The sequence below is a fragment of the Bison bison genome, unplaced genomic scaffold (genome assembly GCF_000754665.1).
Source record: "Bison bison bison isolate TAMUID 2011002044 unplaced genomic scaffold, Bison_UMD1.0 scf7180017864304, whole genome shotgun sequence".
Lineage (NCBI taxonomy): Eukaryota > Metazoa > Chordata > Mammalia > Artiodactyla > Bovidae > Bison > Bison bison.
The window spans coordinates 15,032,410-15,043,222 of NW_011494876.1; the positions used below are offsets into that span (position 1 = coordinate 15,032,410).

General features: G+C 34.9%; 1 protein-coding gene across 1 annotated transcript in view; it reads right to left on the reverse strand.

The window, feature by feature from the left end:
- The window catches only part of DOCK3 (dedicator of cytokinesis 3), a 283,176-nt gene that overhangs the window by 258,638 nt on the left and 13,725 nt on the right, over positions 1 to 10,813 (reverse strand). Inside the window, exons 3-4 of the mRNA XM_010851790.1 lie at positions 6,341 to 6,381; positions 3,142 to 3,197 (exon numbers count right to left, since the gene is read on the reverse strand). Of these exons, the coding sequence (XP_010850092.1) occupies positions 3,142 to 3,197; positions 6,341 to 6,381 (97 nt within the window). The remainder of the gene's footprint in view (positions 1 to 3,141; positions 3,198 to 6,340; positions 6,382 to 10,813) is intronic.

A 10,813-nucleotide genomic window follows, 5' to 3' on the forward strand; every position in this document is an offset into this window, starting at 1 on the left:
AAGTGCATGTTCTCTGACTGAAAGACCCTCAATTCCTGGTTGATATTTGCTAAGGTAGACTCCTAAGTCCCTGTCTTGCTCATCTAACCAAGCACTGGGAAGATATCCAGGAGAAATCTGACCATTTTAATCCATAACACCACTTATGCAGTACTGCTATCTAAGATGCTTAAGTCGAATCTAACCATAAGGAAACAGACAAACACAAATTGAGGGACATTTTGCAAAACAACTGGCCTGGGCACTTCAACAAAGTCAATGGCATAAAAAGGAAAAAGAAAATCAAGCCTGGAGAACTGCTGACAAAGTTGAAATATAATATTTAATTCTTGACTGAATCCTGAACCACACTCCATAAACCCCAAAAAACCAACCAAATGAAAACAGATATAAAGAATATTCATGGGACAATTAGGGACATTTGAAATTTGACTATATATTTTATAGTATGATAGCAAAGTAATGCTCAAAATTCTCCAAGCCAGGCTTCAACAGTACGTGAACTGTGAACTTTCAGATGTTCAAGCTAGATTTAGAAAAGGCAGAGGAACCAGAGATCAAATTGCCAACATCCGCTGGATCATCGAAAAATCAAGAGTTCCAGAAAAACATCTACTTCTGCTTTATTGACTATGCCAAAGCCTTTGACTGTGTAGATCACAACAAACTATGGAAAATTCTTCAAGAGATGGGAATACCAGACCACCTGACCTTCCTCCTGAGAAATTTGTATGCAGGTCAGGAAGCAACAGTTAGAACTGGACATGGAACAACAGACTGGTTCCAAATCGAGAAAGGAGTACATCAAGGCTGTATATTGTAACCCTCCTTATCTAATTTATATGCAGAGTACATCACGAGAAATGCTGGGCTGGAAGAAGCACAAGCTGGAATCAAGACTGCCAGGAGAAATATCAATAACCTCAGATACACAGATGACACCACCCTTATGGCAAAAAGTGAAGAAGAACAAAGAGCCTCTTGATGAAAGTAAAAGAGGAGAGTGAAAAAGCTGGCTTAAAACTCAGCATTCAAAAAAAGATCATGCCATCTGGTCTCATCACTTCATGGCAAATAGATGGAGAAACAATGGAAACAGTGACAGATTTTATTTTGGGGGGCTCCAAAATCACCACAGATGGTGACTGCAGCCATGACATTAAAAGATACTTGCTCCTTAGAAGAAAAGCTGTAACCAACCTAGAGAGCATATTAAAAAGCAGAGACATTACTTTGCCAACAAAGGTCCATCTAGTCAAAGCTATGGTTTTTCCAGCAGTCATGTATGAATGTGAGAGCAGGACTATAAAGAAAGCTGAGTGCTGAAGAATTGATGCTTTTGAACTGTGATGTTAGAGAAGACTTTTGAGAGTCCCTTGGACTGCTAGGAGATCAACTAGTCCATTCTAAAGGAAATCAGTCCTGAATATTCACTGGAAGGACTGATGCTGAAGCTGAAGCTCCAATAGTTTGGCCACTTGAAGCAAAGAACTGACTCATTTGAAAAGACCCCAATGCTGGGAAAGATTGAAGGCAGGAGGAGAAGCGGAGAACAGAGGATGAGATGGTTGGATGGCATCAACAACTCAACAGACATGAGTTTGAGCAAGCTCCAGGAGTTGGTGGACATGACTGAGTGACTGAACTGAACTATTGTATCTATGTTACATTTCCTGAGCACCATAATTATTCTGTGATTATGTTAGAGAATGTACTTTTTCCTAAGATATAATACATATCCTAAAATACTTACAGTTCCTGGGTTCTGGTATCCCCAACCTTTGTCTTTTGTATTCCCAGGCATCAAAGTACAGAATGCTTTACTGCAGTGATTATTTTGTGTTATTCCTATATTTCTTCCCTTTTTTCTTTCACTATTCAAATTTGTTGTTCAGTCAGCAATTCCTGTCCAACTCTCTGTGATGCCATGGACTGCAGAACTCCAGGCCTGCATGTCCCTCATCATCTCCCAGAGTTTCCCCAAGTTCATGGCCACTGGATTGGTGATGCCATCCAACCATCTTATCCTCTTGCCCTCTTCTCCTTCTGCCTTCAGTCTTTCTCAGCATCAGGTCTTTTCCAAATATGTGTCTAAAATTCCCTATATTAAATTCTATTTTATAAAATGACTCACAAGTTTCTCTTTTCCTGACTAAATCCTAATTACCAGAAGGATACTCCAATGCTAGCTCAACCTCTGGTCAAAAACATCATTTCTAGTCCCCAAAGCTATCATAGTTAAACAGGATCTTTAAAATGATGTTTGATTTTTAAAAATAAAATCACAATCCTATAAAAATACATATTACTTTTTAAAATAAGACATTAAAAATAAACAATTTTTTAAAATCACCCACAATTTGAACATGCAAAAGCAACTGATATTAACATTTTTATATAATTACATCTTGATTCTCTTTTATTCACCAATTGCTTTTGTTTCATAATTTTGTGATCAAACTATACATCCATTATATACACTATCATTTTATCCTTCAGGTATGCCTTTAAGTGTGCATGTGTGCTAAGTCACTTCAATCATGTCCAACTCTGTGTGACCCTATGGACTGTAGCCCACCAGGCTACTCTGTCCATCGGATTCTCCAAGTAAGAATACTGGAGTGAGTTATTGCCATTTCCATAGTTTTTTTCAATTTCGACTTGCAAAAAAGGAAAGATCTTAAAAGTCTCCCTTACTTTTCATACACAGAAACAAAATGACAGGTTTATCACTAACTTGAGTCTGAGTGAACTCCGGGAGTTGGTGATGGACAGGGAGGCCTGGCGTGCTGCGATTCATGGGGTCACAAAGAGTCGGACACGACTGAGCGACTGAACTAAACTGAACCTATCCTATCAAAGACTACTCTCAAAATAACACATCATTTTGTAAAATATACTGCATGTATAATTGTTTTTATGAAATTCATAACAACTCAGGTTACCTTTCCAGTATATAGGAAAAGAAACTAAAGTTGTCAGTATTTTAAGATAAAATTATATCCTCAGAATTATATATGATAAAGTATATTTTTGCAGGAAAACGTAATAGCGTATTTTATACTACGAATCAAAAGGAAAAAAGTCTTCCTCTGCAGCCAATAAAAATTATAAATAAGTTTAGCAAAGCCAACTACTCACCCCCTATTACTGACAATTGCTTTTTTCAAATGAATGTAATTTGCAGGAAAGATCCCCTATAAAAGAGATAAGATTTCCTATTAGAAAAAGTAATTTGTGATTAACATCTCATTTAGACTGAATTAACAGTCAGATTTCAGCATGGAAATACTCTATCAACAAAACAGTAGATCTCTTCAGGTAGCAATCACTTTACATATTAATTAAGAATACAAAGTTGCACAAACTATATTCAACAGGAATTTCATTGTCATTCGCAATCAGAGTCTATTCACAAGGGGAAAAAACTAGTGTTAAGCAACCACAAAAACTTTTTTTTTTAAGTTTTAGAAATATTCCATCAAATCACACTTAAGATAGTATAGACTTATGCACAGAGCTTGGCATGTATCTACAATATCAACATTATCATATACTATCATATACCAACAATTTACAGCTTATCCAGCTCTGAGTAAGAGAAAGTATTCTCACACTCTGGGTAACATTTGTATTTACAAAGAATAAATCAATTTGAGAGCATCTACAAATGTTTCTTGTTTTACTCTTTGCAAATGGTTTCCACTTTGGTATCTGCCATAATCTGATTTCAATTCTTAAAAAGATTTTTTTTAATGTATTGTTTTAAAATCAATTACATTTTCCAATCAATGTTTCACTCCTTTTCCTGATGTATAAAACTTCCTTCAAAATAAAACACAAATGGTCTACTTTTTTTTAATACACTTGGCCCACACCACTGTCAGTAATAAACTCAGTCTATACCACACAAGCCCATCAGCAGCTGGACTACAGTAATGCATTTTACAGTTTTCAGTGTACAGATCTTTCAGCTTCTTGGTTATATTTATTTCTAAATATTTGATTGTTTTGATGCTATCATGAATGGGATTGTTTCATACCGCTAGTATTTTGTTGAGTTTAGCATCTATATTCATCAGTGATAATGATCTGTAGCTTTCTTTTCCTACAGTGTTCTTTTCTGACTTTGATATCAGAGTAATGCTAGCCTCATGAAACAAATCTGGAAGTGTTCCCTCCTCTTCAATTTTTGGAATAGCTTTTATGAAGGACTGGTGTTAATTCTTCTTTAAAGTTTAGTAGTATTTACCAGTGAAGTCATCTGGCCCTTAACATTTCTTTGTTGGGAGGTTTTTAATAATTACCGATTCAATTTCCTTACTGATTATTGGACTATGCAGATTTTCTATTTTTCCTGATTCATTCTGGATAGGTTTTAAGTTTCTAGGAGTTTATCCATTTCTTATAGACTGTTCAATCTGTTAGCATACAATTGTCATAGCAGTCTCTTATAATCCTTTGTATTTCTGTGGTATCATTTTTAATGTCTGCTCTTTCATTTCTCCTTGTCTTTTTTTTCCCTCAGTTAATTTTATCTTTAAAAAGAAACAGCTTTTAGTTTCATTGACCTTTTCTCATGTTTTTTAGTCTCTTTTTCATTTATTTCCACCCTAATTTTTGTTATTTTCTTGACTTTGCTAAATTTGGCCACAGTTTCTTCTTTTTTCTACTTTCTTCAGATGTAAAGTAAGATGGTTTATTTAATATCTTTCTTTTTTTCTTACTGTAGGCATTTATCACTATTAACTTCCCTCTTTAAACTGCTTTTGCAGTAGCCCATAGGTTTTGGGATATTGTGTTTCTGTTTTCATTTGTGTCAAGATTTTTTTTATCTCTTCTTTGGTCCACTGGTTGTTCAGAATGTGTTCTTTAATTTCCACATACATGTGAATTTTCCAGTTTTCTTGCTGTTGTTGATTTCTAGTTTCATACCATTGTGGTCAGGAAAGATGCATGGTGTGATTTCAATCTTTTTAAATTTAGTAAAGCCTTGTTATATGACCTAGTCGGAAGAATGTTCCATTTACAATTGAGAAAAACATGTACTTTATTGCTGATGTATGAAATATTCTATATTATGTCTATTAGATATATTTGATTTAAACTATAGTACAAGTCCAACATTTCCTTGTTGATTTTCTGTCTGGATGACCTATTCAGTGCAGAAAATGGGGTACTGAAGGCCCCTATTATTATTTGGTATCTATTTCTCCCTTCAAATCTATTACTATTTGTTTAATGTATTTGGGGGCTCCATTTCCAGTGTACACATATTTATTACTACTATATCTTCTTGATATATGACTCCTTTATCTCAGTAGTTCTTAACCAGGGACAATTTTACCACCACCACCCCAACCACCTCCCACCCCACCCATCAGCCCCAGGGCCTTTAGCAATGTCTAGAGACACAACTTGTGAGGAGACGTTAATGAGTGGAAGTCATATATTTTGCTAAACTTTTCATAATGTATAAAATAACAAGGATTTATCTAGCCCAAAATGTCAACTCTGACAAAAATGAGACGCCCTGGCTATGAGGAATTAAAAGTTTGAGGGTATTGTCTTCTTATAATCACTACTTTAAAAACCAGTAAGTGATTCTACTGAAAAATTAATGATTACAACTCTGAAAATTTTTAATAAAAATTAGTATGTGATCATTTTTGTATTTTCTATTTAAGAAAAAACATAATATGTTAAATATTAAGCCACAGAAAAATACATAAGAAAAAATAGTAATATTATAGAGAAAAGTAAGTTTTTGCAAATACATTACTGGAAAAGAATGCTGCTACATGTATTATAATTGCCAACTAAAATATATTTGGTCTGATCAAATTACTGTTACTTGGTAAGAGAATAAACATATAAATCTAGTTCATAAAATTAGCATGTGGCACTTAACAGTCTTCTTTAAATTCATATTTTAACAAGAACATTATGATCAGAGATGTATCTAATTGAAAATTATTTAAAAGTTTTTTTCATTTTAGAAATAAAGTGATCTAACTAATCACAGGGCTAGACAGGAGTAGGCCTATAAAAAAGTAAATTTACTTGCTGTCAACTATTTTAAGGAAAAATACTAAATGTCCTATATAGGCTTTTTCAAAATAAGCTTTGCAACTATTACCACACACACATTTTGTCCTTTTTAAAAAGTCATTGTAATACCACTGAGAAAGAGAAGAGTCTGACACAGTTCTGTAAAGGAAAGAATGAGTGTGGCTACTGTAAAAGATTAAAAGATGGAAAGCAAGGATTGCTTTTATATCAAACAAATATACTAGGCCACTTTCTAGATTAGAAAAGGTAACAATAAACTTTTTATTACCTTTACATTTGGCTTCTTTGTTGAAACTCCCCTATACCAACCTAAAACAAAGCATACAAAAGATATTAAAATCATATTGTTGTCATTTTCTATGAAAGACATGAGTATTTTTAGGATAATTATTTAATGCAAAACTTTCTAGTAAGTTTTAGGCACTTTATGAGTTTATTAAGCATAGTTTACTCCAAAAGAAGAAATCTTACAATAAAATATAACATTCCCAATTTTCATCAAAGACACAAGATCCTTTCAACTGAAAAAGACCAAAAAAATTAGAAAATACTTCAGAGGACACATATTGAACTCCTTGAAAACTCCCAGATGAAACTATTACAGGATAAGAAAATGCCAAAATCATATAGTTTTTTGGTGACAGATAAGGAGAGTACAGCCCTGACTTTCTATCTCGTCTCCCTGAATCTCCCATGCACTGAACTACACTACTCTCATTTCTTGGCTTTCCAGCCACTAAAGTTGACAGTAACACTTCATTTATTCTCTCTTACCATTCATACACAGTAATAACAGTGAAAGTTTCAATTACACAATAAAAATAGTTTTCAGAGAAAGGAAATTTTTTTGCCAACTTTCTTCAAATTCAATCTATTATTTTCAGAGTTTTGCTACACTTTCTGCACTTAGGTTTAAGAGGAAAGAATTCCAGTGAATAGAAGAGGAGGCCAAGAGTTGTATTTAAAGGAGGAATATAAATAAAAAAGAAAGAGGAGATTGTTGATAATAACTAATATTAACTGAGAGCTTACTATTCCATGTACTGAAATTGAGTTAATTTCATGTATTAATCTTTAAGACTCACAACAAAGTTAAGAGGAAAAGAATCAACTTTTTCTCCCCTGAAATCATAACAAACAATAAAAGAAGAAATACCCTTATTTCTGCTTAGTACAACAGCTGAGATCATAAATTTGAATAACTCAATTTATACCTGAAAGTCTCACGATCTTCGTTTTTTTAAAAGTGATAACCTTACCAACAAGACACTTTACAGTATCTTAAACAGGACAGATAATGATACAAAGGGCTTCCCTGGTCCCGTGGTCCAGTAGGTCCAGTGGTTAAGAATCCGACTGCCAACGCAGGGGATATAGTTTCGATCCCTAGTCCAGAAAGATCCCCTGTGCTGCAAGGCAACTAAGCCCATGCAGCACAACTACTGAGCCAGCACTTGAGAACCTGTGTTCTGCAACAAAAGAAGCCACCGCAGTGAGAAGCCCACACTCCACCACTAGAGAGTAGGCCCCGTTCACAACAACTAGAGAAAGCGCGTGTGCAGGAACAAAGACCCAGTGCAGCCAAAAAAATAAACAAATAAGTAAATAAATTTTAAATGGTAATCTTACCTAAAATTTTTAATTCTGTACCAGTAAAGTTAGACAATTCAAATATGTATATCCAAAAAGTCTACCTTCAAAATATCACATTTAGTCTCTAAAAATGCTGTTTTATAAAATATGATTAAAAATTAAGGTAATAAATGAAAAAATTTCTAATTGAGATGCAATGTTAAGTCCTATTTTATACTGAAATCATAGAGATTTTAATTCAGGAGTTACTCAAAGTGTATTCTATTTAAGCAATTATTCCACAAAGGAAATGGAAAAAGTACAGAAAATAGATTTTTAAATAAAATATAACCACATTAAAATACATATATATATATGACCACATCAGACTGAAAAGCAGGAAGCAAACACTAGATTTTAGAAAGACAAGTAGGGATTCACTATACTCTCAAAGATAATAAAACTGAGAGAAAACATTACATACTGTTTAAAGGCAATTACTGTACAAAAAACAGAACTGAGAACACTATATTGTCACAGAAATAGAAAAGCAGGACACCAGTGTGTGTATGTGTGCTTACTGCCACTAAATAAATGCTCAGTGAGTACTTATCATGTGAATGAAATGAGACAGATGTAAGTGTTTACATTTGTCAGCTTAATTCTGGATGATTACACCTTCCACAACTGGTGTATAAACATACTTGGTGTATAAATTAAAGAGTCAGTTCAAGCCTGACTTTAAAAGAGAAAAAAGAAACTTTTTACAGAGTGAAGTAAGCCAAAAAGAAACACACCAATACAGTATGCTGCTGCTGCTGCTGCTAAGTTGCTTCAGTCATGTCCGACTCTATGCGACCCCATAGACGGCAGCCCACCGGGCTCCCCCGTCCCTGGGATTCTCCAGGCAAGAACACTGGAGTGGGTTGCCATTTCCTTCTCCAATGCATGAAAGTGAAAAGTCAAAATGAAGTCGCTCAGTCGTGTCCGACTCTTCGCAACCCCCTGGACTGCAACCTACCAGGCTCCTCCGTCCATGGGATTTTCCAGGCAAGAGTACTGGAGTGGGGTGCCATCGCCTTCTCCCCAATACAGCATACTAACACATATATATGGAATTTAGAAAGATGGTAACAATAACCCTGTATACAAGACAGCAAATAGAACAGTCTTTTGGGCTCTGTAGGAGAGGGCGAGGGTGGGATGATTTGGGAGAATGGCATTGAAACATGTATAATATCATATATGAAACGAGTCGCCAGTCCAGGTTCGATGCACGATACTGGATGCTTGGGCCTGGTGCACTGGGACGACCCAGAGGGATGGTATGGGGCGGTAGGAGGGAGGAGGGTTCAGGATGGGGAACACGTGTATACCTGTGGCGGATTCATGTTGATATATGGCAAAATCAATACAATATTGTAAAGTTAAAAAAGAAAATAAAAAATTTAACACTATTAGGTTAGAAAAGCAATCAGTAAGAAAGGAAAAACAAATTAAGAGAAAATATTCTGGGTCTTGTGTGTAAATACATATATTGAAGATTAATTCATCTATCTGAAAGCTACAATTATTTAAACACATAGACAAAAAAATAGCAGTCACCTGTCCCTGTGCCAGGCGTTTTCACATCTATAGTCCCAAAACACAGCTGAATACCACTTTGTTAAATATGCATCATTATTTAGGCTGTGAAATGCCCTTCCCAATGTAAGTAAGGCTATACTATCAAAAAGAGCCAACAGTACCACTACAATTGCTGCTGACAGAGAGGCTACAGAACAGTGTTAGCAGTGTTAACCCAAAAGAATGAAGCCTCTATATAATTCAGGCCATGTGACAGTCAACAATCAGCAGGCCTTTACAAAGATTCCGGGTGCAAACCAATCAAGCTAGATCAAAAACACCAAATGAAGTCCAACAAAAAGTACCCTTCAATACGAAGTTTTAAACTTTTTATTCAAAGGTATAACATATTCTTCACTGTCTGATAAAAGGGAAACAAGGCAAATGTGTTCATTTTCACTCCCATCCTAGGGCTAACAGTTGCTCATCCCTGAATGAGAGACAGATAGATAATAGGCACAATGTCTATTTCATTCCATATCATGATTAAAAATAATTTTAAAAAGTTATCACTCATTATGAATGGCAGATCCACAGAGATTCACTTTAAAGAAGGAACCAACTGTAAAGTCAAGGACCAAAACAAAGATCTACAATCTTCTAAAAATACTAACTTTTTCTTTGGTATATCAATAAAAATATTCACAGCCCATCCAACTCTTTATCCTCTTTCCAATTATATAACTAATGGGCATGGAAGAAAGTACCAACCACTTACATAAAAGAAAGAAATTTATAGATAATTCAGCTCCAATATTGGTGGACATAATTATTCAAAAGGTCAACATTCAAAATCCTCTATTATTTCACTGCAAACTGTTAAAGAATAACCTTGTGTATTATTTGCATACAAAATAATTTAATGCTATTTTAAATCTTTATATGCAGTAAGTATAAAAGATAATAATTGGCAAAAAATAAATGGACATTAAAAATTGAGAAATTTTACTCCCAAATGAGTTATTGCTCCTTTAAGCTTATGGTTCTCCATAAACTTATAGAGAACCATAAACAAGTTTCAATAATACTGCCATTGAATAAGACATTTTAAAAACTCTTTTATAATTCAAATACATATAAAATACATTTACTAACTTCTGGTTCTAGCGCTGACAAAACATTTCGCATTAGACAAATATAAACCTGAAAAAAATACAGGAAACAACTGTGTAAGAACAATGGAGAGCAACTATCTGAGACAAGATATGAGACACTATAATCCTCGAGAAAAGAGAATCACATCAGCTGAGTTTCTCCATGAGGACATTTCAGCAAAAATCAAAGTCCCATTGAGTTAAGGAAAAAAAGGTTGACACTGAGAGCTACTCGATACAATATCCACTCGTGGGACTGCCCAATTCATACAGCGGTAATTCAGGGAAAATTTCTAAGAAGCCCAGCTTTCTGCAGCAGCTGAGAGGCTAAGGAGCTAGGCAGAGTCACATTACCTTTAAGTTCAGTTCAGTTCAGTCGCTCAGTCGTGTCCGACTCTTTGTGACCCCATGAATTGCAGGACGCCAGGCCTCCCTGTCCATCACCAACT